Genomic DNA, 27,134 nt, shown 5'->3' with positions numbered 1-27,134 from the left:
AATAGTTTGGAGCATTCTTCATGCATTACTTTAATACTGATACACTAAAAAGATGATCCACTCCTGTTCATTTTATTATAATAATGTGTTTTCCTTGCATAATTTCTGCCATGCTGTCCTTATTTTTTCTGAAACATTTGCAATATGAACTTGCCTCCATACTCTTCCTGATGCATTCCATTGTGCTGCCTTTAATGTCTCATGAGCATTAAAAAATACTTAAAAAACAATCGAGTATAATAGTTTCTCAAAGATTCCATCCAAGAGTTTATTTGCATTTATTGACATGTTTCGTTTTTGCAAGGTTTATTTTAGAATCGCATTCCAAAAGATTTTGATTTGAAGTTTTATAAATACATTTTGTCTTGAGTTTTGTGAAATCAAAAAAAAAAGTGTATTTAACAGTAACGAATACTGTTGACAGTATAACATTGACAGTCAAATGCAACAAATAACATTCTATACAAGCAGACACTTCTAAGTGAAGGGATAGTAAAAAAAAAAATTAACATACAGTATCAATCTAAAAACAGTGCTGACTCTAAATAATCAATGAGCCATGTGGGGGGGAAAAAGATGAACAAATTTAGACTTGGTATTTGGTACCCCAGTGGTGCTCTAACATTCTTATAAAACAGTGCTTTTCTCCCCTACTACCGTATGTCTCACATTTGCCCATTTCAATTAATAAAGGTTGAAAATACTAGTAAGGTAGTTTTTTTTTTTTTTTTTTTTTTGTTGTAAATTGCCCTATCAATTCATAAAGGCTAAAATCCTTTAAAAATAATGTTTTAGTCTTTTGTCAATTTAATTGAATTAGAAATCTGTTCTTTCCCATTGCAGTTTTCGTATAAAGTAGACTGTATTAACCAACTACAAAGTGGAATTTGTATTAACTTGTATTATCCACACTAGCAAACACAAGTAAAAGCCAATCAATGAATGCATCACAACAGACATTGTGTAAAGCAGCAACTGAACAGATGTAAAATACAGGAGGCTTTAAAGGCAGTATGTGTTTAGTTCTCTTATGTCCTACGTGAAATATTGCGTAATGGGGGCAGGAAGTCATGGTGCAGTTCTGTCAGAAAGGTTTCACTCTTGGGTTTTGGGATTGGCCACAGCATCTGCAAGAAGCTCAGGTCGGAGACATTCGATTGGGCATTGAATGTTCTGGAAGAACAAAGGGGGAAATATGTTATACAATGAAAACCAGAACTATTTACATCTATAAATTGAACCTTGGCAATGCAGTGTTCATTGCACATTTAGCAAATACATAATGGGTACATTCCCAGCTTGAAAAACTAAAGATATTTTGTGTGGCCATTTGAAATGTTTGAATGAATTAAGGAAGATACCCACCATCCTGTGGCCGTTGTTTAAGCGGACAGGTTTCAGCAGCTCGGAGGTTATCTCAGCACCAGGCTTTCTGCAATTCTCACAGCGCCAACCCTAAGAGCAACATGTACACAATGCATTTAATCAGACTCAAGCGTATACATGTGAAACACCCTCTGTGAGCTCTCATTTCTCTTTGAAGGACCTTTTCTACTTGTTTTTAAAGGGGTGGTAAAATGCCATTTTCACAAGATGTAAAATAAATCTCTGATGTCCCCAGAGTGTGTTTGTGAAGTTTTAGCACAAAATACCCCACATGTATTTTTATATAGCATGTTGAATTTGTCACTTTTTTAGGGTTTGCAAAAGCGCACTGTTTTGTGTCTGGCCCTTTAAATGCAAATGAGCTGCTGCAGAGGGCGGGTTTCAAGAGCTCCTGTGTGTTAGCAGCTGCGATTACCTCACGCAGACACACTAAAATGTCAGAAACTGTTCTGCCTTTAATGTTAAAACAGAGTCAAAGATGGAGAGACACAATCCCGCCTGCAATCTATTGAATGGGGATTTGGGCCGTGTATTTTTTGGACATTTTAATTAAATCAGCTCAGCTCTGGAAGGGTCTAGAGCCTCCATTTTTGCACTCAGGTCCAAGTCCCATGGTCATCTATCAGAATCCAGAGTTTCAAGAGGATTGGAGAAACTTATTTTTTCGCACAAAAAAAACAAAACAAAAAACGAAAGGGGTCCCATTGTTGTTGTTGTTGTTGTTGTTTTTTCGGGTCGAAATTTTTAGTTGCTCTGATCTTCTTGAAACTTTGGATTCTGATATAGGGCCATGCGACTTAGATCTGAGTGCAAAAATGGAGGCTCTAGACCCTTCCAGATCTGAGATATTGGGATATTTATAATGGCATAAATGCTACGTGAGATCTCAATATCTCAGCGCTGGAAGGGTCTAGAGCCTCCATTTTTGCACTCAGGTCTAAGTCCCATGGCCCTCTATCAGAATCCAGAGTATCAAGAAGACCTGAGAAACTCATTTTTTCGCACAAAAAACGAAAGGGTGCTGTCGTTACTGTCGTTTTTTTTCGGGTCGAAATTTTGAGTTGCTCTGATCTTCTTGAAACTCTGGATTCTGATAGAGGGCCATGGGACTTAGATCTGAGTGCAAAAATGGAGGCTCTAGACCTTCCCAGAGCTGAGATATTGAGATCCCACGTAGCATTTATGCCATTATAAAAATAGTGGGTTCATGGACGGTGGAATTATGGGATGGCGCTTGGTGCTGTGGACTCAGGGACCCCAGCTGAGTGCAGTAAAATAGTTTTTATTATGAAAAACTTTGAGATTGAGACTTTGAGAAAAACTTTAATTAAAATGTCCAAAAAATACACTACCCAAATCCCCATTCAATAGATTGCAGGTAGGATTCTGTCCATTTGTAGCTTATTGCATGAAGGCCAGGGTTAGTACATTTCGAAAAATAGTGGGTTATTGGAAAAATAGTGGCCAGAGTGTGGGGGAGGGGGGTCTACGGCACTTTTGGTAAATATAGCGGGTTATTGGACAAATAGGAGTTCCGTGGGATAGGGGCGTGGCCCGGGAGTGTGGGCGTGGGTCTACGGCCCTTTTGGTAAATATAGTGGGTTATTGGACAAATAGTGGGTTTGTGGGACGGAGGCGTAGCCCGGGAGTGAGCGGGGTGGTCCTGTGACATTTGGTAAATAGAGTGGGTTATTGGACAAATAGTGGGTTCGTGGGACGGAGGCGTAGCCCGTGAGTGGGCGGGGGGGGTGGTCCTGTGACATTTGGTAAATATAGTGGGTTATTGGACAAATAGTGGGTTCATGGGACAGGGGCGTGGCCCGGGAGTGGCTGGGCGCTCTCTGGCGCCAACTAGAGGCATCCAAATAACCCCTATCCCATGCGAATCAAGTCCCGATCCGTTAAATCGAGGGTAGTCCTAAATGTCCCACTCCCCACCAAGTCTATAGGAGAGTGGGCATCCCACGAACTCCCACGATCCCTCGGGGCCATTATGCGACCAATGGCAGCTTATTAATATGGGCTTTTGTCTATGAACCCCTGGTTTGGACTAACTAAAGTTAGAAAAGTGAAATCATACTTTACCACCCCTTTAAATTTACTTTTTACAAGTTGTCCATGCATATGTGAATTAAATAGTTAATACCTGCTGTCCTCCATAGCATGTGCAAGTGCAGATTGCCCCCAAGTATTCCTTCTGCCATTGGTTTCCAACCTGGTACATCTTTCCGTCATCGTAACATATGGACTCATCTATAACGAAATTTAAGAATTTTTTATTCCACTGCTTGGAACTGAAGAAACTTGACTATGCAGTAGAAGAAGGACTTACGTGGTTCACACTTGAACTCTCCTTTACCATTGCCAAGGCAAGAGCAGCTCATCAAGTGACCGTTTTCTGCCCGTCGCTCCCACTTTTCACCAATGCGGTAGTTGTTTCCACTATCGTGACACCATTCTGTGTAAAAACAGGCATTCAGAGTGCTTTTGATGGACAGGATTCCCTTCAGGATAAAATTCACCATCGACCTTCAGGTTTGAAGTTACTCACTGGAAGAGTCACATCTGAAATGTCCACTTCCCAGGCCAAGACATCTGCACCAGAGTTTGAAGCCAGTCTCAGACATACGCTCCCATTCCTCTCCAACATCATGGTGAGTGGCGGTGAAGGTGTCATAACATGAGTCCTTGCTGGATGAAACATCTCCTGGTACTGTTGATTTGATAGGGAACACAATAAAGAAACATTTAAGGCATAAGCATCATAAGGCATAAACTTTCATCAATGTTCCTTCAAAGATCCTTTCTCGACCTGTGTTTCCAGCGGTGATGATTTCCTCCAAAATCTTGTGTTTGAGGGCTCCTTTCAAGGCCTCCACTATGACATTATAAGAGGCACCAGAGGTGAGACCAATCAGGGTGGCACTTGTGGACGTTTCCGGGAAACGCATCTGCAAAACAAGAAAAGGTCAATCTTAAGAGCAAATGTAAGGTGATGAAGAAATTTGGTAACTTATCCTGTTTTTACCTGGAACAACTTCTCATCTTGATGGGTAATGGGCTGACAAGACACCAGATAACCAGAACTCTGCTGGTAGGGCTGCCATGAGATGGTGGTCTGGGTCTGGGCCTCTTGCGGTCTTCCTGTCCTGTCCTCTGAAAAAACAAAAGGATGGCCATCGCCAGGCTTCTCATTAACCTGAATAATCTGAGGTACACGACTCCCATCGGGTCCCACCTTAGGGATGTATACTAGGGTCTCCCCAACTTGAGGCACATAAGGCTGGGGTCGGGGTTGGTTAGGTTGACGATGTTGAGGCTGGTAGCCTCTGTTGGGTTGACTGGGCTGATTATTGAATTCTGTGTACTCCACGTGCTGCCCGTGTGCATCAGGTGATTCATGCCCAGTGGGACCCACTACGTGAACTCTGTTGTCAGGCTCAGGCACATCCAGCTTGTCTGTGCCGCCATGGTGAGGCAGGCTAGGCAGATCAGAAGTCAGCTCTGGGCGGGAAAAAGGTGTTAAAAGCAAAGCAGCAGGTCAAGAGGCAGCCAGAGTTGCATCTACAGTCCAGTAAGGCATTGAAAGTCGAGCAATGACAGTACTTGCTGACATTTGACTTTAAAGGGGGAGTGGGTCCAAGTATTTTCTCAAACCAATGTTTTGCAATTAAACAGTGAGGAGGAAGTGCATATGATTATACCAACCAGTTGAGAGTCTAAATATCAAAACAAAGATACTTTGCATCAAGTTTGGTTTGGATATGGTGTAAGGCTAAGAAAATACAGTCCAAAGTATACACTTCTCCTCAGAGTGAAAATATTGGCCAAGTGAGATTAAATATTCAGTATGGACCAGCCCTTTAAACACAGATCAAGGTTTTTGATCATAGTAGTCCTCTGAGAGAACACTTTGCTTGAATCAACAAGGTAATAAGCTAGCAAGTGTGTCAAATAAGCAACATTAAATGCAATTTTTCCTTCATTTTGCATTTCAGTGCTAAATGCATTTCACCATTAAAAAGCTAAGCATTGCAACTAAGAAAAAATATGGCTTAGCCAAGTATCTTTTACTAGTAAAAGGCAAGCGAGTGCAATATCAAAGCTTTTATATATATAGCGTTGGCTATAGTTTAACAAAATGTGTTCTATTCGGCAACAAAGCATGATGGAGTACACCTTATGTATCAATTTGTGGATTGACAATTTACATTTATTCATTAAGCAGATGTTTTGATCCTTACAAATGAGGAAAATCAATGTTTTTATATGAGCAAACACTTACGAGTTGTGGCTGTGCCAACCAGTGGTGCACTTCTCTGGGTATTCATCAGGGCAATGATCTTAATGATGTATTCGGTGCCTGGTTTCAGACCTGTATTTAAAATGTCACAATATGGACACATTTTTAAGTTTTCTAACATCGATGTATACCACATGTGGGTGTAACGTGATGCATTCTGGGTCTTACCAGTGATGGTGGCATAGTTCTGGCCAGCGTTAAGACGTGGAAGCTCACGAAGCTGACCACCTGATTCTTCATAAGTGATGTAATATCCTGTAATTTGTGTTGGGGGGGCTTGCCAAGTAAATGTGATGGAATTGGGGGTCAGGGAGGTGAACTGAAGGTCGGTAGGAGGCTGAACAGCTGGCCGAGCTGTGATGATATAAAGTTGATAAAGATCATTCTGGGACTTCATGCATTAGCATTAATACGGTGTATTACTCTTCCCACATGGACAAATTTGCTTAGTTGTACCTGTGGTTACAGTCAATGTGAATGGAGGGGATCGACTATTTCCATTCAGAGTGTACATGTTGACCACATACAAGACACCTGGCTGCAAACCTGAAGTATGAATTCATATTATTTCGTTAAACAGCAATACTCCAAAACATGGTAAAAGAAGTTCTGAAATCATTCTTTATCTATTCTAAACCAACATTAAAATATTTACCATGTTAATGCTATAGATTTTGGACAATCCCATAATGGTAATATCATGGTATTCTTTGAAGTAACTTGCCAAAGAAGTTCATAATTCCAGGTTTAGTTTACTCATTGAGCTGACAGTGGTTAACCATCAATGTTGAAACTGATGGCCTATAAGGTGTAACTTGGATTATGTACATTAGCTTACCAGTGACAACGTAGGTTAGTGTGTTTTCAGGAACAGTTTGTCTGACGGTGGGGTATCCTCCATTTTTGGGTGTGGCTTCAATATAGAAACCTGTATTTGGCTCATTATTAACAATGCGCCATGTAAGAGTGAATGAGGTGTCTTTCACATCAGTGACACGGACTCTGCGAGGAGGGGTTATATCTGTGGAGCCAAAGAGATTATAGCTTCCATTTAATACAGGGTACCAATACTAAAAAAAAATCCCTCTATAATCCATATAATGGGAAACCCACTTACTGTCTGCAGTGGTGCATTCTCCAGTGAGAGGAGGACTACTGTCTGAACCCCTCAGTGCATAGACATGTACATCATAAGGGGTGGCCACCTGGAAGTAAACAGCAGATATTTAAGACTAAAGTGGATTAGTCATCATGATTGGTTAAACATGGCAAATGCTTTGACTCATTTTCTTATGACTTCTTATTTGTTACTGTAAAGCGTGAGAAGGTAGACATATTACCATAAGCCCGGGCACTAAGACTTGTGTAGAGTCAGGTGAAACATTCATTTCTTTGGGTGTGGGATACTGGTTCTTTGGGGTGACCACCACACGGTAGCCAGAAAGTCTGCCCCTGGGTGCCTGCCATGCCACAATAAAGGAAGATGGGCTGATATCGTGGAACTGGATATTGGTCGGAGCAGGAACAGCTGAGAAAGGTGTTAGGACAAAAATCAAGAAAGATCCCCTATAACACTCACTTACTAGCTTAAAAATCTAAGCTGGATTACAATATGCCATACCAGTGGGCTGAGTCTCCTCGTGGGTAGTGTGCTGAATACCCTCAAGGGTACGGACTGGGTAACGTCCTTTCATGGGAATGACTTTAACATTGTACTTGGTTCCTGGGCGCAGACCCTGAAGAACCACACTGTTATCACGACCACTTAGGGCTGGTTGGTACTCTCGTTCTCCCTCCTCTGGACTTGAGTACAGAACCCTATAGGAGGTCACTCCTGGAACCCGTGGAACATCCCATGTCACAAGCATGGAGGTGGAGTCCACATCAGAGAAGGTCAGGTCTCTTGGATGCTGCACATTGGCTAGAGATTGGAAAGGGAAGTGTTAAGAGTATAGGGTGGTTTAGCATAGTTGCCAGAGCTCAGCACTATTAACTAAAAGGATGCTGGTTCAAATCCCGCAAGAAACAAGTAATGAACCATTGACCCCTTGAGCAAGACACTTATCTTCAGGTTATTCCAGTAGACAAGTTATACCTGGACTGATTTCAAATGTTAAAAAGTTCAAGAAGATATAAAAAAAACCACAAACCTGTTGTAGCTTTCTGGACCACTGGGGTGCTCTCTCCTTCCCGGCTGATAGCAACCACATTAATTGTATACTCCACCGTGGGTACCAAGCCATTGATTGTCATTTCAGTACGCTCTAAAAAGGCAAAAACATAATAGTTATTACACCAAGTTCAAGTACTGAACTAATTCTTCTAAGTCAGCTTCAAGGTCATGAGAAGGAATAGGGTTAAAGAGCAAGTGAAGTCTCACCAGGGCCGACCACCTCAGAGAAAGTAGGACCTTGCCCACCCTTGGGCGTCCCTGTTACTCTATACCCTGTGATGGGACCTGTAGCTGGGCTCCATCGGACGGTCAAGGTATTGTCTTGAATATCAGAAACATCTAAATCTGATGGGGATGGAACACCTGAGAATGGAGAAAAGTAAAGACAATACAGTCACAAGAAAGTTGTGGTAAGCAAATAGTCAAAACCATACAAATAACTTGTATGGGAGCACTTACTTCCACCTGCAGTCCTGTGTGTGATGATGACTGGTGTGCTGGAGGCTGGGCTGTCACCTCGGCCTGTCACAGCATACAGCGTGATGGTGTAATCGGTGTCCGGCTTCAGGCCAGGGATGGTAGCAGTGGACTGTGTTCCTGGAACAGTGAACTCTCTGGGTGTATCTCTTTCCCCTGGGAATCAATGAGGAGGAATCAACTGCATTTAGTTCAAGTAACACAACCCCAAACACACTTTAAACCATTTGTCATACCTGTTTCTCCATGTGTGATCTTATAGTAGCGTACAGTGACTGCTGGGGCATCCCAGGAGATGGTGATGCTAGTGGGAGTGGAGGACGTCACAGCCAGGTCAGTGGGAGCGTCGGAGACTACAGGAAGAAACAAGAGTCACATCGATCTACCTCACAAAGATTATCAAAAACAAATATTCATTTCTAACTTCTCACCAGTTGCTTGCGTTCCAGTAAGTGGTAGACTCTCTGTATTGCCGCTGACAGCATAAATATAGACATTGTACTCTGTCTCAGGGGCTAGGTTCCCCAGAGTGAAGTAATTTCTTGTCGGGGAAAGTCTCTCATCTTTAGGGCGGCCATTCCTTGTTGGCTGATAGCGTAGGCGGTAACCTGTAATGACGGCACGTGGGGCCATCCAGTGCACGGTAAATGAGTTGGTGGAAACATCAGAGAAGTCCAGATTTGTCGGGGAATCCAGTTCTGTGAGAATGAGGAGAGAAGTGGTAGAACTGATGGACTTGATGTGGTAAGAAACCTAAATACCATTTCTTATTTCCAAATACATACTTGTTTTCTGAATACCAGTTACAGGCTCACTCTCTTTGTCATCATAGACGCACACTACTTTAACCAGATACTCTGTGTTTGGCAGCAAGTCTGAATCGAGAAAAAAACAGAATCAGTAGTTGAAACGTGTTTGGACTGTGAGACGCACAACATCCATCTTGTGATTTGTTTCCTAAAGGGTGAAATAAAGAAAGCATTGGTAAACTCTTACTCTGAAGGATGAAGCTATTGGTGCCACCTCCTACGTTGACTTCCTGAGTGTCATCGTCGTTGTTTGTGGGATGGTAGCGGATGACAAAACGACTAATTTCGGATGGCTGAACAGAAGGTGCGGTCCATGACACATGCATGAAGTCTGAGCTCACCTCAGGAAAGTACAGGTTTGTAGGGGCTAGAACAGCTAATCAAGAGGACATTGAGAAAGAATAAAGTCATAAACTAAGTCAAAAGTTTGTGAGCATGGATTGAAATATGTTTGCTAAAAAAAAACATATTATCTTTACTAAAAAAATGCTAACTTTTTCTTATTAACATGAAACAGTACAATAAAGACAAACAAAGATTCCCCACCTAGTGAATGCAAATGCAAAGATATTCCTATAACTTCATAAGTATATTATTGATTCAAAAAGGTACATTGAGTTTGCGAAATAGCAAATTGCTAACAATCTTGGTTAGCGAGGAAATTATGAAATTAAGTGGTCTGAGCGAATTATGGTCGGGGGAAGAGGGTCTCAGCCTCATATTCTCCATATTCTCCTTTCCTACTTCTTTTACTCCCACCCTCTGAAAAGTTATAAACCTATGTGGCATAATTCACCAGTCTGGGTTTGATGTGTGATCACTGAGGGCACGCTCTCCGCCTCATCTGTAATGGTGGACACACTGATTTCATAATTGATGCCTGGCTCCAGTCCATGAATAGTGTAATAGTTGACGGAGGAGTTCACCATGTCCTCTAAAATAGGAAAATTCTGTCCGGCTGTAACAACTGTTATATGGTATCCAGTAACCGCTGGGTAATTTAGTGGGGTCCATCTAATTCCGATCGTGGTATCCGTGAAATCAACAAAACTAAGATCACCCGCCTTGGGCACATCTTTAATCGGTTTATAAAGTTGCATTCATTGGGAAGGGAGAGAAAAGACAAGACACACAGAAGCAAGGACATTGAATAATTAATACAAGTAGCAAATTATTGTTCTCATGCCAACAATGCTAACAAATGCTAATAGCTAAATAATAATCAGAAGACATGCACACAATAATGATAAAATAAGCAGGCTTTTGATTTGAATTAGTCATACTTCAAAACATATGTCAAGCATACTACAAGAAAACCCTTTTCTAGCAACTATCAAATGCAATAGATATTTTCTAACATTTATAACCATACGTGAAACAGCCATGCTTGTTGAGAATTACACAATTATTTTCATGATGCACAAACAGATTAAACAATGCCAAGTAATTATTAGCTCTATATTAAAAGCAACAATCTTTGTGTATCTAAAAGGATCTGCAGCATTTAAAAAGAGAAGAAGGATTATATGGTGCAGTGGGCTGGAGACTGAACTTTTGGGTGAATACTGTCAGCAGGTTGGAGCCCTGTGAGGAGTAAGCCAAAACTTGAGCACTATAAATGGACCAATGCAGGTTTGGCTTCCACATATAACATGCCATCTGGTGAGATGTGCTTGTTGTTCCTATTCAGTGGTCATTGTTTGCATTAAAAGCAGCAAACGGCAAGCAAATACGCCAAACTGCTGTCAATGTGAACGTCTCTTTGCATCTCTTCTTGGCTGGGTGTCTTGAGTGGGTGAATTTATACATTTTCAGGTCCATGATAATCAGGTGATTCTCTGGATCAGTCATGGTGGTGTTGATCCAGCATAGCATGGCTTGAACTTACCTTTAATTATCTTATTAGTATACTGTTCCCAATAAATGAGGTCTTACCTTGCGTAATGGTGGTTGAGATAGGCTCACTCTCAAGGTGGTTTTTAACAGTGTAGACACTGACATTGTATTCAACTCCAGGACTCAGGTTGTCAAGAGTACATTCCGTTTCTTCCGCTTGAACAATCTCCTCTAGAGTAGTTCCACGCTGCCCATTGGTTGGTGCGCACGTCACTCTATAGCCAGTTATATCTGAGAGGATAAAGGGGATATTTCAAGTATTACAAATAGAAATGGACACTTACGAAATAGCATTGCGAAGGTACTACGATTGAGAGGCGGTAATACCATTTGGCATATTCATATACCATAGGGTTAGGTTAATTATGTACTGTATATTGGTTCTCTAAAGATGAAAGATAATTAAACAGACAAAGAATAGTGGGAGAAAGGATGATTCCCAAAGGAGAAGTATAATCATATAATTAAACCTAAATATTTGAAACCAGTCACATACACACACAGCCCACACAGATGGCCAAGGTCTAATAGCATGCTTCAAAGAAAGGGTGAACAAGGACAAGAAGTGGGTGTACAGTCAATATTTACCCGGACTGTTGGTTCTGCTCCATCTGACATTGAGGTTACCAGTGACAGGGTTAGACACCACATTCAGGTCAGTTGGTGGGGATAGGGCTATTGTGGCAGAGCAAAGAGGAATAAAGTTCAACATTAGAAAATCTACCTACTACTTTAAAGGGATAGTCCACTTTTTTTGGAAATAGGCTCATTTTACAACTCCCCCAGAAGAAAACAGTTGAGTTTTACCATTTTCGAATCAATTCAGCCGATTTTCTGATATTTAGAAGAATATCAGTAACCAGGCCGTTTCTGGTCTCATTGACTTCCATAGTAGGAAAAAATATATACTATGGTAGTCAATGAGACCAGAAACTGTCTGGTTTTTTGAATCCATTCAGCCGATTTTCTGATATTCAGAAGAATATCAGTAACCAGACAGTTTCTGGTCTCATTGACTACCATAGTATATATTTTTTCCTACTATGGAAGTCAATGAGACCAGAAACGGTCTGGTTACTGATATTCTTCTAAATATCAGAAAATCGGCTGAATTGATTCGAAAACGGTAAAACTCCACTGTTTAACTCTGAGGGAGTCTCTTGAATAGCATTTCATTTAATCCCTGTCAGAGGTCTAGTAATAAACCAACATGTACATTTTACTCTCTAACATTTAGAGCTTTCGGACAAAGTAGGATTGACTTGAGTTAGACTTATCAGTAACTTACATGTCACAACTGTATTTGTGATAGGGTTGCCACGCTTTCGGCCATTGAACAGGGGCTGCAAGCTGTAGGTATACTCCAATCCTGGAGTCAGACCGGAAAAGTAAATAGTTCCATCTCCTGAGGTCACATCTCTGGGAGCCTCGCCACCTTGGCTGGGCCTCACAGACATCTGAGAGAAGGACACATATTAAGACTATTTTAAGAAAGGAAGTCAAAGTTGAAGTTTTTTTTTCTCAACAAAATGCTAATGTGAAAACCAGCAAATTGTAAGTAAAGTGTTTATACCCTGTAGCTGAATCGTGCAACAGGGATCCAGGTAATGATGATGGCCGTGTCGGTGACGTCAGTGGTGAAACGAGGAGCATTGCCTGTTGGCTGAGCTGGAGAACAAAAAAAAGGAGGATGGTTAAAATGGACACTCCTTGGAGGGCACTTTTACTCTATTGTTTCACCTCAGAAGAAAAGGTTACGCACATGTTCTGAAGGCATCGGTGACTCCTTCGCTGAGTGTGCTCCCTTGCTCTGAGTGCAGAGTGACTCTGTACTCTGTGTCAGGCTGAAGGTTGGTGAGCTTGTATTGAGACTCGTGGCCAGGGATCTTCAGCTGTTTGGGGCTGGAGCTGCCGATGCTGATGAATAGACGATAACCTGTGACCTGAGCTTTGGGTACAGACCACATGACCAGAGCGCTGTCGTCAGTGATGTCATTGAAGCGCAGGTCGGCAGGGGCATCAGGCTCTGAGGGAGGAGAATGTTGAATTGATGTTTACATAAAAATCTTGGACCTATAGATGGTATGTATGACATATCCCCGTGATTTTGCCAAGTAAGACATGGTCCTGGATCAAAATATTTTGTAGATTCTGGATTAACATTCATGTCCCTAAATGTAGTCCTTACCCAATCCCTACCCCTAAACCTAACCAGAGGGTAATGAAAGGTGAATAACACTGATGTTTAAGTACTTCACCCTGGTTCAAAGCCCAAACTTGACCTCAAATCTTGTTGGATGTTGATCCAGGAACATGTGGCACTTGGTGAAACCACGTTCACCCACTTGAGATCATGACCAGCTCAAAAACAAATGTACAAATGTCACTTACTCGTAGATTTCTCCCCAATCAAAGGTTCACTCTCCACTCCTCCGACGACTGCATAAATATGGAAGCGGTAGATTGTGCCAGGGTGCAAGTGCGTGAGCTCGGCGCCCGCATTTTGGGTCACAGGAAGCTGAAGGGGTCTTTGGGCCCGGCCGTCTGTGCTTACAGGCGCAAAGGTCACGCGGTATCCCGAGACCTCATTAGGAGGACCAGTCCAGGTGATGGTGATCTTGACATCCGTAACTTCATTAAACTGCAGGTCTGTGGGAGCTTGGACCTCCTCTGTTAATGAGGTGGAAAGCAAAATTGCAATCTTTCAGTGCTATACTACAAGTAAAGGTATGAATGACCAGTAATGGAAACACAAGAGTAATTTGGGCAAGCTAGGATTACAGTACGAGTTTATATGTTTATAAATTGCTGGTCACCAACATGTTTTAATTGCTGGGACCAGCATGGGAAGGAGGAGTCATGGAGAACCAGCTATATCTGCTTAGTTTTGTTTGAGAACAGCATGACTATGCTGGTCCACCAGCTAGCATAACCAACCTGGACCAACATGGATTTTTGCTGGATTATTCAGCAAGGTAATCAACAGATTCTTGGAGTTTGAAAAAGTAAAAGAGTTCTCTATTGGCTTCAAAAGACTCATAAGGAAGTGTCTTTTGGGAAAACTGGCAAGACAAGTACAGAAAGACACTCAAAACTTCCCAGTCGATCCTTATAAAGTTGTTTTGGCTAAGCACTAAATCTCCCAGCTCAGGCATTTGCTATAGTCAGCTCTCAGCGTGAGGAGCCAGAGAACTGGCAGACATCTTTACACGTGAGTGAGAAACTTGAGCACTTTCACTAGCTTAGAGAAACTGAGTAAATAAAGTTGTTTGAATTAATAAAATACTAGGAGTGTGTGGGTGCCACAATCAGAGGTAAGAATACACGTGTTGAACTAACTGAAATTAAGAGGGGCAGCAGAAAGCTATAAAAACAAAAATAAACTGGGAGGTGCAGCCCACAACATGTCTAAACATGACCTCTGTCACTTTCTACTATATCTTAGGATCCCAAAAAAGGATATTCTCAACTCTTACCAGGCTGTTGCTCTCCTGTGGTGCTGACCTGTAGGACCAAAGGTTCACTCTCCAAGTTGTCTTCCACTGAGTAAATACTGATATTGTATGACAAGCCAGGTCGAAGGTCACCCAGTTTCACATTTGTTTGAGTCTTGGGGAGGATGAGCTCAGTACTGCTGCCCTCGATTGAGGGTCTGTACACCACACGATAGCCTGCGCACACAAATTACATGAAAACATGTTTGATGCCTATTCAATCCACAGACGTACTAAAAAGGCAAATTAAAGGTGTAGTTCACTTTAAAAAAAAAAAACTTTTGCTGATAATTTACTCGCCCCCATGTCATCCAAGATGTCCATGTCTTTCTTTCTTCAGTCGAAAAGAAATTAAGGTTTTTGATGAAAACATTCCAGGATTTTTCTCCATATAATGCACTTCAATGGGAATAAAACGGTTCAAGGTCCAAATGAGAGTTTCAGTGCAGCTTCAAAGGGCTTTAAACGACACCACACGATGAATAAGAGTCTTATCAAGCGAAACGATCGCTCATTTCAAAAATAAATAAAAAAGTTTAAGTTTTATAAGCACAAATGCTGAACCGTTTGGTGTCAATGAAGTCCATTATATGGAGAAAAATCCTGGAATGTTTTCATCAAAAACCTTAATTTCTTTTCGACTGAAGAAAGAAAGACGTCGACATCTTGGATCACATGGGGATGAATAAATAATCAGCAAAAGTTTTTTTTTTTTTTTTAAAGTAAACTACTCCTTTAAGAATACAATGAATATCTTAATATCTTAATTCACAAATGTTGGTGCACAAATTTACTCACCAGTTATAGGTGCTTGGGGTTTGGACCATCTTATCATGATGGATGTATCCTGGACATTTGAGACCTCATGGTTGGTTGGAGTGTCAGGTGCTGTTAATAGACAGTTAATTTTTTCACAATGAACTTCATGTGACAACCCATTCTTAGCATCAAAATTTTAGCAGAAAAATCAGAAAATAAACTTTGCTGTTTGCTCTGCAAATGCAATGTGAATAAAACCAAGGCTAAATAAAATATTTTTTTTTTTTAAATACCTGGTAAGAAATATTCATGGCTTTTAAAGTTAATTTTGAACCCTGTGCACAGTGATGATCATCTTACCAGTGGTCTGAGATGTTGACAGGATGCGATTTGTATCTCCTTCTGGACTGACTTCAAAAACTTGGACGTTGTACCTACGGCCAGGCAGAAGATCTTGGATGTTCACTGATGTAGTTGTTCTTGGGAGGTCTGTGTATTGGGGAAAAAAGAGTAATTCATTAACTAATTAAGTCAATTGAATTTTACAGTCACTAGAAAATCTGAGAATTATATTCATCAAGGGTGTAATCAGTTTGTTTAATTCCCAGTAATACACAGTTTTTCATCTAGTGGCATGTCTCCAACTATTACTCACCAATCACACGTGGCTGCGCTCCATCCTCTGACAGTTCATATTCCACTCTAAATCCAGACACTGTGTCGGATGCGGATACCCAGGAGATGACGAAGCTGCTGGAGGTGATTTCGGTCACGGACTCTGAGGTGTCCACCTCCGGCTGGGGCTGGGTGGTCTCACCCTCTGCTTTGGCCACTGCAAAAATGGGGAATGAAGTTTTCATGTTTTGTTTCAATAGGTTTTTGAAATTCCTATAAAGAAACAAAGAATTTAAGATGATAAAAAGTTAAAAATCTACATACGAGAGCCATACGTAGTGGTGAAGTCAAAGCGAGTGACCTCTCTAGGTCCATAGCGCAGAATGCTGATCAGCTGGCCCTCATAGGTCAAACCTGGTTTAAGGCCTGAAATGGTGTAGGAGTTGATGTTGCCAGGAATGGTTACCTCCTTCCAGGGTTTTTGTGTGTTTTTCTGCGAAAGAAAAATGTTACACGCTGAAAAAATCTAGAAATTAATATTTAGTTCAAATTTACACATTTACAAGGCTATACAAAAACAAGTTAAAACTGCGCAAAGGTGATTCTAATACACTGTAGTGGATTTTTTTTTTTTTTTTTGCATTTGAGCAAATAAAAGCGCAAAAAAAATAATTATTTGCTGTCGTCTACCGTTCACTGAAGTTCAAGTTGACCTTCTGAGAACCCCAGAAATGTGAAAAGGGTGCATTATTCTGCTTTATTTACAGGCCTTGAAACAGATCTGACAAATCTTGCAAAAAACAAAAAGAGCGGTGATTCACATTAGGAGAAAAATATAAATAATATATATTCCAAATATATATATATATATATATTTTGTAATGTACTGCAAAAAAAAAATAAAAAAAATTCCACTTTAGATAAATTGCTATTCAAATTCCCTTTCAAGAGCCTCTTTCTTTTAGTTAATAAGAATAAAGATGCACAATTTTGCAACTTTCCACTAAAGTCCATGATTCACTGTGTCCGAGTGAAGAGTAAATGTGTGTTTTTTTAGTTCAAGGACTGTGGCTTGTTTGTGTGCATGTGATGAAATCTCATCCTGTACTTTTAGTTTAAGCGTTCAAACATTCTCTGAAGGGACAGAATGTCTCTCGTTCCAGGAATCTGGACAAAAATCGATGCTGTTGGAATCTTCCTTACTGACATAAAACTATATCACCAGAAAAATCCAGATCTGAAAATCCTCAATGCGAAAGTACAAAACAAAAAGACTTACGACTCTCCACTTGAGGATGTATCGCGTAATGTGAGCAGATGAGGGAGCGTTCCATTGGATGGGATGGGAATTCGGCTGATTTCCAGTTTCTGTGATGATGACCCGGACAGGAGCTTTTGAGGAGGAGGATAAACAAATCATGATTGTTAAATGATTGATTAGTTTCATATTGTAATAGCCATTTACTCTGATGTTGTATTTAATTCACCGAGACGGAAAGGAAAGCTTTGAAAACAGTCTGTTTCACATTAGCAATTTGAAGAAGTTTGGATAAGACAGTCGAATCATTTGTCTGGCCAGATGTCTGAAAATGGAAGAAAATGACTCCAGTTTGTCAAGAGAGGGGTGTTAAAAATCACACCTGTCCATAACATTCTGCACCACTTTATCCTTTATTATCCCCAGGCCTTCACAGAATTTGGTTAACAGCCGCATGCAATTCAACGCAGTGAGGTCATTTTGAACAATTCTGATGTCCCCTTCACCTCTGGCAGAAAATACATCAGTCTTTGTGGCGTCAAAACCAAAATTGCGCCATCACGGGATAAGACACATGCCTTTGGTGTGAGCACCCCGGGTTCGAATCCACTGTGAGACACTAATGTGTCCCCGAGAAGACACTTAACCCCTAGTTGCTCCAGAGTCGTGCAACCTCTGACATATATAGCAATTGTAATTCGCTTTGGATAAAAGACTCAGCTAAATTAATAAATGTACAAAAAATAATGAAAAAAATGTACATTTATTCAGTATTTGAAGATGGTCAAATCGACCATTTGAAGATGATCCCCTAGATACAAAAGCACAACCTTAAAAAAGCAGAACACTTCAATCAGTGCTAAAGACAATCATTTACAGATGGTTAAGTACATAGTGCAGCTGTCCTTTTTTTGGTTCTGTGAAGGTCGTAAAAACGCAGCTCACACTTTCCTTGAAAAAACGCCAAATGCTAACAAACGGCACCCTGTCTTACATTACTTATCGCTAATCCTACAGGCCATTTGGTTGCAAAGAATCACAACTGAACATCAAACCATGGTATTGAAAGCTATAAATGCTGTTTGAGAATCACCTGTGGTATTTTGCACAAGTTTGTCATGACCATTGACTAAAATAAAACTCTAACAGTTGCCAAAACCAGATTAAAATAAAAATCTAACGTCGTTCAAAGCCATGATTTTCAATGAATAATGACTATAATGGAATTCCATTTCTAGCACAAAGCTGTCATTTGTCTTCAGAAGATGTGAAATATACACTAGTGCACAAATCATATAGACTATTTTTATGCTACTTTTGGGAGGTTGAAAGCCCTAGAAACTTAAATGTCTCTATCTATCTCTTTTCTTTTCCTTTTTTAATAGAAGCCCAGACATTCTGCTGAACATCTTTACAAATAAAAGCCATTTCTGTCCTATCTGCCTAACTTCAAATGGTTAATGTTTCCCCTGTAGAGAGGTTAGATGGAGGTTGATCTACATCTGCTGCATTTCAAAGAGGTTGTTGATTGGTAAATGATGGGTGACAACAATGGGTGACAGCTCTTTTAGTGGGACCATTTGAGGCTCTTAAAAGAAAAACAAACATGCATAATCAAGTGTTAGTCAAGTTAAAGGAGGGTAATTGCGGGAAAGCGACTGTTGCACAGGCGTAATTTCCAGGTGGGACGGGTGGGACATGCCCCAACTACTTTTTTGCAAAAGTTGATTTTGTCCCCACCACTTTTTGAAAGCCATTAAAAATGGCAGGCTTACAACAAAGAAAAGAAACAGCATCTCCAATCCATCTTTCTTTTCAATTTAATTCATGCATGTTACGCAAAATGCATTTGCGCCAACTACACAGGCCTGATTTATGAATCTTGTAACTCACATATCAGGATTTCTAAACAATAAACGGTGTTGGCATGTGCACAGCACCCACACACTCAACTCAACTTTATTTATATAGCACCACTAAAAACAACAGTAGTTGACCAATCGTTTGAAACGACCAATCGTTTGATCGTCTGGTGTCGTTTAAAGCCCTTTGAAGCTGCACTGAAACTCTCATTTGGACCTTGAACCATTTGGTTCCCATTGAAGTCCATTATATTGGAGGAAATCCTAGAATGTTTTCATTAAAAACCTTAATTTCTTTTCGACTGTAGAAAGAAAGACATGGACATCTTGGATGACATGGGGGTGAGTAAATTATCAGCAAACGTTTTTTTTTTGTTTTTTTTTATGTGAACTACTCATTTAAAGCAGCTCTATGCAGTTTTTTTTTTATGCGAGTTATTGCAATGGTTATATGACTATTTTCAGGTTGAATGTTGTCGTATACATGCGGTGTTCGAGGTGCATAGAATACAGACTGCCGACAGTTCAACAGGGTGCAGCTCTTAAAGGGGCCACACCTTATTTCCACTCGTTACAGCTTCCATCCTACCGAACAGGTACCAGTATACAGGGGGAGAGGATTAGGCCGTGTGTGCAGAGACATCTCTGCGTGAATGCTATTTACGACAGTACAAGTACTCCACATTGACTCTAGGTGTCACAGTTTGACAAAAACTGAAATCTTGCAAAGTGCTGCTTTAATGCCCAAATACAGAGAATTACAGTAGTCGAGCCTTGTTAAAATAAAGGCATGAATCACTCTTTCACACAGTTGTGATCTCTTACCAGTAGACTGCAGAGGCTCACAGGCCAGTTCTCCAATGCCGTTACCATAGCAGGAACATCTATACGGGATGCCGTGGATGGCCTTGTTCCAAGTCTGGCCAATCTGGTAGAACACCTTGGTCTCGGGTTCTTGGCACTGGTCTAAAGACCAAGAAAAAATGGTTTGTGTAAACGAAGTAAAAATAATCTTTCTTTCATCACAACTCTGACATGTTTACAAAAACTATTGTTTAAAACGAGTCTGTTCGATTTGAATTGAAGGAAACATGACCATTCATGTTGTAAGATACTTTGAACGTATGAAGGGAAGTTCTTACATTTTGAGAAAAAGGTTAGAAAAAGGAAAGAGAACAAAAGGCTGAACATAGCAACGAATGCCTGCTCACCGATGGCATCACATTTCCAGCGACCACGGCCTTGTCCAAAGCATGTGCAGTTCATCATGTAGCCCTGGTCATGACGCTTTTCGAAGGTCTCGTTCACGTCATATGTCTGTCCATTCACAACGCATTGGTCTGAAATGGGCAAGAACTTTATGATGACATAATTCATGATGTCTTTTGTCATGTCCGGAGCTACTTATTACCAGTTTATTTGTAAAATAAGTGTATTTCAGAACATCTAACGACCTTTGAGCTGAGTGAAGGAAATGCAGTTCCACTCCCCGCGTCCGTTGCCCTGGCACGTGCAGCGCATCATGTGACCAAGTGTGTCATGGCGCTTGTCCCACTCGTCACCCACACGGTACATGACATCATTAACAGTGCAGACTTCCTCGTGAGCTGGATTAAAATGAAGAAAGGGAATTTATGATTGCATTATACTTACAACAAGGATGTCTATTCTGAATGAATGTAGTCTTTGGTGTTCATTCTGATCTCATTCTCCCTGGAACCAAGCCAAGAACCATGTCTGGAGTGGAGCCAAGCTTAAAACCCTGACAGGGGCGGACCCCATAGATCCAGTCAGCGGAGCCACAAATCAGTACTGCATTACATGGTCTTAAAACCCCCAACTGCCTTAATAGCTCTTAAATACAGCTCGAGAACTCATTTGCAGGCCACTGAGTGTCATGGCCAAAGCACATAAATGACCAATTAAGGCCAATTGGTTATTAACAAAGCTATTACTGTCTATAAAACCTGACATCAGCTGAATGAATTAAAAAGAACCAGTAAATTTAAAGGGATAAAAACCCACAGTTATACTCCTAATGGCACACTGAGTACATGAAAAATGCAAAAATGTGATCTTTATGCTGCTCAAATCCTCCAGTATTTACAGTATACTTAAAGTTCAATAAAGTTTCAGTGTTAAATTTGATTTCTAAGCTATTAATATATTTCCACTATTAGGAACTATTTCCTCTGTTACCTATAGAGGCAATAACTTAATATCTTAGCGTACAAAGCCAAAACCGCTGTGGGGGAACTGCTTAACGACTTAACGACTAAATCAATCAAACATTCTCACCAGCCATGGGACAGAATCCGTATTTACGCTCTCCATCATAATCAGTAGTAGTCCCACACCACTTCATCCCATCACGACGGCCTTCAGATGTGCAGTCGGTGTAGTTGCGTCCATTATACTTGAAGGGGAACTGGCAGAGAGCGCCATTAGAGTTTCCACCACGGGTCGTCACAAGCTCTGAAAGACCAAAGAAAGGAACAATCAGACAAACCAAGAGGGAAATCTTGACCCATTACTTTACTAGTGAAAAGACTAGGCCACCATATTGTGTCTGTAACTCTTTGGTCAACCAGCTTTCCGAGAAAGACCATGAAATCTGGCCGGTCCAAACTAAGTATGGACAAGTATAGACATTTCTGCAGGTTGGTCAGCGCAGTCTCATCCCAAGACGTCATATAACTGACGATACGTCAAAATCCGCCTTTTTAGGGTACACTTAAAGTCGGTTAGATGACGTTTTTGGATCCTAACCCTACCCTAGACCTAAACCTACCCCTAAACCTACCCCGTCACCTGACTGACGTTAAAGGTAAAGCGTCAGTTGTATGACGGCCCAGGATCGTCAACTAACCGGCGTTTAAGGGTACCCTAAAAAGGCGGATGTTGACGTATGGTCAAAAGACGTCCCAGGACGTCAGTTAAATGACGACTTGGGATGAGACTGTGTTAGGTTGGTATATTCCAACGCGTTCACATCCTAAGGCGTCATATAGTGACGCTTTTGAAATTTCGTCTAAATCCAATGCATCCACACTTTAGCGTCAATATAACACGCACATAGCTTTGTTCGGTTATGGGTAGGTTTAGGTCTGGGGTAGGGTTAGGGTTAGACCACTTGGAGGCGCCTTCTGGCCCATATATATCTGCGTCTCATATTGATGCTAAAGGGTGCCATGTGCGTTGGATGTAGACGAAATGTCAAAAGCGTCAATGTATGACGCCTTGGGATGAGATCGGGCTGGATATTCTTATAAAGAGAACATAAAGAAAGAGGCTCTGAGATTCACTTACGGTTCTTTCCCGTACAGAATGAGTACAGGCCATCATTGTCGTAGTCAGAGGTGGTACCGCACCATAGCTGCCCATCACTTCGGCCCTCAGAAATGCAGGAGTAGTGGGTGTTCCCACTAAAAACAAAGGGGAACACACATGGCTGCCCACCAGAGTTGCCACCATAAACCTGGGACTGTCCATCTGCGTAAATCAAAGAGAGGACAGCATTATTAATAGCACCAGGGGCGTTTCAATTATGTCCTGCCAATATTTAAAAAAAATATATATTCATATCTCCCGACTTTTTGAGAGATAATCAGTAGGGGTAAAGAATGAGGGTCAATGGGCTGGCCAAAACAGTTTGTTTTAGGCCTTTTTCCAATAGCTAAAACAGTAGAACACAGTGCTAGCAATGCCACGGTCATTTTCAATTTCCAGGGAATGTACAAACTGCATGCCAAATACACGAAAGTAAATGTTTTTGCTATTTTATCCATAGAAATAGTAGAATGTGGACAAGAAATGACCTCAAAGTCTCAACAAGGTCGTAAAGTAAACATGCACGTAAAGATTTTAAGACCTGGATAATATAATGGATAGTGTACAAAATATCCCTGGATCTCTGGATTTAAACCTCACCTTGCTCTTTGCAGCTGATTCCTCCTCCAACACAAGTGCACAGCATTTCCTTGCTGCCTTGAGTTCTGATCCAGCTCATGCCACTGGAATAGGACACACCTGAATCGGTTTTACAGTTACCCTCCTCCTCAAGAAGTTCAGACAGGACGTTGACTTGGTTCATCACTTCTGAAACTCTATGAGCCACGGAAGACCCAGAACCTAGTCACAAAGACAACAGAGACAAGTTGTTGAAGCTTATGACCCCCAAAAATAAATAATAATGCCTTTTGGGAATTAAATTTTGGGAAGATCCAACAAAACTCCTACAGATCTTTTTGGTTCTTACTTCATTCTTAGAGTCCTACTGGATATTGTGTAAACCTCATCAGATCTCAGTTTGTATTGCATTGAAGTAATGTTCTGATGCTTGTATCCTATTCATGTAAATCACGCTAGGAACTTTAAAAGTTTAAACACCCTGAAAGATTTCCTTATCCTAATTTGTAGCCATAATGGCCTAATTTTGGGAATTTGAGAACTTTGTGCTTTAAGATCTACAGTAGTTCTGGTTTTATGCTATATGCTTCAATCCTTGGTATTCCCATTTGGTCCCAGATTTGTTACAACAGATATTCCAAGAAGTTGCTTTGATTTGTGTAATGAACAATTGGTTTGCTACACACTTATGCTACATATCACTTAATGACAGCTGAACAGCTAAACAAATGTTGCAACTTTAATCAGTAGCACCTCAATGCAGTACATGAGATCCATCGGGAGGAGTCGGATCAAGATCCAAGGGGTGGAGATGGGTAGGATTAGGGTTGGGTTTAGGGATCAGGGGGCGGAGTTTGGTAGGTTTAGGGGAGGAGTTGGATCGGGATCCAACTCCTCCCCATGGATTTCATGTTCTGCAGTGAGAACCATCTCACTTTTAATGTCATTATGTGAACATTAATTCACAAAATGAATCGGGGAGAATTGTAATGAAATAATGCAATTACACTTATAAGTATTTTCCATCCATGGTGTACTCTTACCAATGGCAGGTGTTGCATGGGAAGCAGAATGTCTGTCACACTTCCATTCTCCACGACCGTTGCCCGTGCAAAGACACTGTAGAGTGTTTCCATTGGAGTCAGTTTTGGTCCAGGTCTCACCAATACGGTATGAAGTTCTGGTGTCCTGGTCATTACAGCGGTCTGGACAAGACAATGAAACAATGCCAAACATGTAGTCAAGGTGATATGTGGCATATAACATGAAAAACTCTCACATCCATTCATCCCACCCCTTCTCTTCTGATGTTCATGGAACAAGCTTGCTTAGGAAACACTTCCACACCATCACACTTCAGTAGGTTGTCTTAATTAAAGTGTTTTCCGACTTTCCAAGCAGAACAGGTGAAGGAAGCCAAGAAGGAAGGCAAACCACTTTTCTTTCACAGCAAGACTTCAACTTCAACAGCCCTGCTAAGTGCATGCTGTAATTTTCCATGTGCATAAGCCCATCCAGCTACAGGAAGCTTGCAGAACTCATTGGTAATTATGTAAAAAGGGTGTGTCATGTAAATAACTTCAAAGTCATGAAAGGAGACATGGGAAAATTGTGTGCTTAGGAGGAAAAAAAAAACAGGACCTTGGAAACGAGTAGGCATCTGAGCAACAAACACGACAAAGAGGTGTTTTGTAGAAAGTCCGTCACAAATGTATTCTTTTTTTTTTCTTTTTTTTTTTACTGATGTTGAAGAGTACTTACTTCTGGAGGTGCAGGTTATGCGCCCGTTGCCCTCTCCCAAACAGGTACAGTCCATTATCATCCAGCCTTGATAGGGTTTTTGCCACGTCTGACCAACCACATATGAAGATCCTAGTGAGTCATCATTGCAACGCTCCGCTGTGAAGATACAGTAAATTTAGCATCTTGTTCTTACCACTCGGGTGTGGCATAGCATGTCAAATTTCCACACAAAAAAAAGTCACAAGCAGTTTCATCTGTATACTGTATACATAATCAACCAAGCAACAAGTAAACAAACCAACTAACAAACAAATAATAATTAAATCCACAGGTCATATACACAACCTTAAAGGAGTAGTTCACTTTAAAAAAAACTTTTGCTCACCCCCATATCATCCAAGATGTCCATGTCTTTCTTTCTTCAGGTTTTTGATGAAAACATTTCCAGGATAATTGACTTCATTGGGAACCAAACGGTTCAAGGTCCAAATGAGAGTTTCAGTGCAGCTTCAAAGGGCTTTAAACGACACCAGACGATGAATAAGGGTCTTATCTATCCTTCGAGCCATTACTCGAAAAAAGATTTGTTCATTTTGATGAACGAGTTCGAACAGGAGAGTCACGAACGGGCATCACAGAACAGAGCAAGGCGAGCATTTGTGCTTATAAAACTTAAACTTATATATTTCTTTTTTAAATGACCAATCGGTTTGCTAGATAAGATCCTTATTCATCATCTGGTGTCGTTTAAAGCCATTTGAAGCTGCACAGAAACTCTCATTTGGACCTTGAACCGTTTGGTTCCCATTGAAGTCCATTATATGGAGAAAATCCTGGAATGTTTTCATCAAAAACTGTTTTCATTTCTTTTCGACAGAAGAAAGAAAGACATGGACATCTTGGATGACATGGGGGTGAACTAATAAAATTAAAAAAATTAAAACTATTTTTTTATTAATAAAATTACATTTTAAAATGATTTTAAAAATAGTTATGCCTTAATCGCTTCTTTGCAAATAAATTGAATATTTATCCAAAATTACTGGAATCACTATTAGTTTGCAAACTGTTTAGAAAGACAAATTTTCTCACCGACTGGTTTACAGGTCCACTCTCCCTTTCCATTGCCAAGGCACACACATTCAAGCATGTAGTCTCCAGTTTCGTGGGGTCGTGTCCATGTGTCCCCGATTCTGTATGAATTACCTCCTTCATGGCAGCGATCTGCAGAAAAAAAAGAAAAAAAAACTCTTATCAGTTTAGCAACGAGAAAAAGACTTTATTTTTCAACTCCTTATCCTAAACTTAATCCATGAAGTTCTGCTACCTTGTAGGCTATATACCCTGTACTTTGGCAAACTGCAATGAACATACAGTAAAATAAAGTGCAACCAAAGAAACACTTTAATGTGCACATTTTTAATTTACAATTCATACTTACTTGCGATGGTGCAGCTAATTTTGCCTTTTCCGGACCCAATGCAAGTGCAGTCCCATATCATGCTATCCTTCGGTCGCTCATAGGTCTCTCCGACTCGGTAGGAGCGTGCATTGAATTTGTCATAGCAAATCTCCTCGGCTACAGTACAGGTGACAAAAATGAGCATATGAACAATATATCTCTTGATTTACATCATACTACAAATTTAGATTCATAGGCCAATTAAATATAACCAAACAACTCATTCAGAACTTATAAAGCATAGTGTGGGGAAAATAACCTTAATGTATCATAGCTGAAAATAAAAGAGGATAAATAATAAAAACAGCACCTGCTGGTTTGGATTTACACTTGACCCCTGCTGGCCCCTGACAAGTGCAGATGAGAGTACTGTCCATGTACGGGCGCTCCCACTCATCGTTCATCCTATAAAACCGACCGTTGTCGTTGCAGCCATCTAAAGTTAAAAAGACTAAATTAGCATATACACACACATATATATATATATATATATATATATATATATATATATATATATAGGCTAGTCAACTTTTATACTGTACAAATGGTCTACATTAAGATATACGCTCTGAAAAGTTAGTCTACATTTTTTAAGATATTTTATATTTTTTTCTCCATTCAAAATAAAAGAAATAAGCTGTCGAACTTACTTTCATGGATGGCTAAACTCCTGGCTTCCTCGTAGACCGAGTCCAGACGGATTTGTTGCTGCGTTTGTCTTTTACTTTTCCCTGCAGATTGTGGCATACAGTGGACAGATCCCCCGATGCACAGCAGGAGCAGAAGCTTCTTTACTGAGATACGGGTCATTTTCACCCGTTACGGAGAACAATTTTTGTGTGTGTGTGTGTGTGTCAATGTGCAGTTTTTTCTGTTGCGCACTGAAGAGGGAGGCGCGGAAAGGTTCGCGGAGGCTGAGTATCTTTACGCACGTTTGTTTCCAGCAGCCTTCCCCGACTGTGCTGAACCTCCGCCGTCCAGCTGATGT

The 27,134-nt window shown here is 40.7% G+C and overlaps 1 protein-coding gene across 4 annotated transcripts; it reads right to left on the bottom strand.

The window, feature by feature from the left end:
* Positions 1-240: 240 nt before the first annotated feature.
* On the bottom strand, positions 241-27,134 carry fn1b (fibronectin 1b). Of its 4 annotated transcripts, none has more exons than XM_039648265.2 (46): positions 26,797-27,134; positions 26,457-26,582; positions 26,126-26,263; positions 25,777-25,908; positions 24,703-24,840; positions 23,985-24,146; positions 22,963-23,163; positions 22,342-22,524; positions 21,331-21,507; positions 20,487-20,639; positions 20,244-20,372; positions 19,858-19,998; positions 17,192-17,304; positions 16,237-16,405; positions 15,953-16,129; positions 15,658-15,786; positions 15,337-15,426; positions 14,521-14,715; positions 13,436-13,714; positions 12,807-13,070; positions 12,618-12,712; positions 12,333-12,501; positions 11,633-11,719; positions 11,084-11,275; positions 9,945-10,223; positions 9,336-9,524; positions 9,125-9,214; positions 8,771-9,037; positions 8,576-8,692; positions 8,322-8,495; positions 8,070-8,225; positions 7,840-7,953; positions 7,311-7,610; positions 7,030-7,217; positions 6,807-6,894; positions 6,528-6,710; positions 6,146-6,235; positions 5,858-6,043; positions 5,672-5,761; positions 4,415-4,890; positions 4,199-4,337; positions 3,938-4,099; positions 3,719-3,844; positions 3,533-3,639; positions 1,366-1,455; positions 241-1,173 (listed from the first exon to the last, which is right to left on the bottom strand). In XM_039648265.2, exons 1-46 carry the CDS (start codon positions 26,954-26,956, stop codon positions 1,096-1,098), a joined length of 7,488 nt encoding a protein of 2,495 aa, XP_039504199.2. In that variant the 5' UTR covers positions 26,957-27,134; the 3' UTR covers positions 241-1,095. The 4 variants fall into 4 exon arrangements, with proteins under 4 accessions (XP_039504199.2, XP_088988668.1, XP_039504197.2 ...); XM_089132542.1 differs by having other exon boundaries at positions 4,415-4,542; XM_039648263.2 differs by lacking the exon at positions 9,945-10,223.

This window comes from Pimephales promelas, chromosome 6, assembly GCF_988280905.1.
Source record: "Pimephales promelas chromosome 6, fPimPro1.hap1.1, whole genome shotgun sequence".
Lineage (NCBI taxonomy): Eukaryota > Metazoa > Chordata > Actinopteri > Cypriniformes > Leuciscidae > Pimephales > Pimephales promelas.
Note: the sequence above shows the minus strand (reverse complement) of the source record. Positions and strands in the feature narration are given on the sequence as shown.

Bases quoted from the DNA above. Each gene is read 5' to 3' on its own strand.
- fn1b (XM_039648265.2), bottom strand. From the start codon at position 26,956: ATGACCCGTATCTCAGTAAAGAAGCTTCTGCTCCTGCTGTGCATCGGG. The intron at 7,954-8,069 runs GTGAGACTTCAC...TTGCCTTTTTAG, and splicing joins CTCTGAGGTGGTCGGCCCTG to AGCGTACTGAAATGACAATC. The intron at 4,891-5,671 runs GTAAGTGTTTGC...TTTCCCGCCCAG, and splicing joins GGTTGGCACAGCCACAACTC to AGCTGACTTCTGATCTGCCT.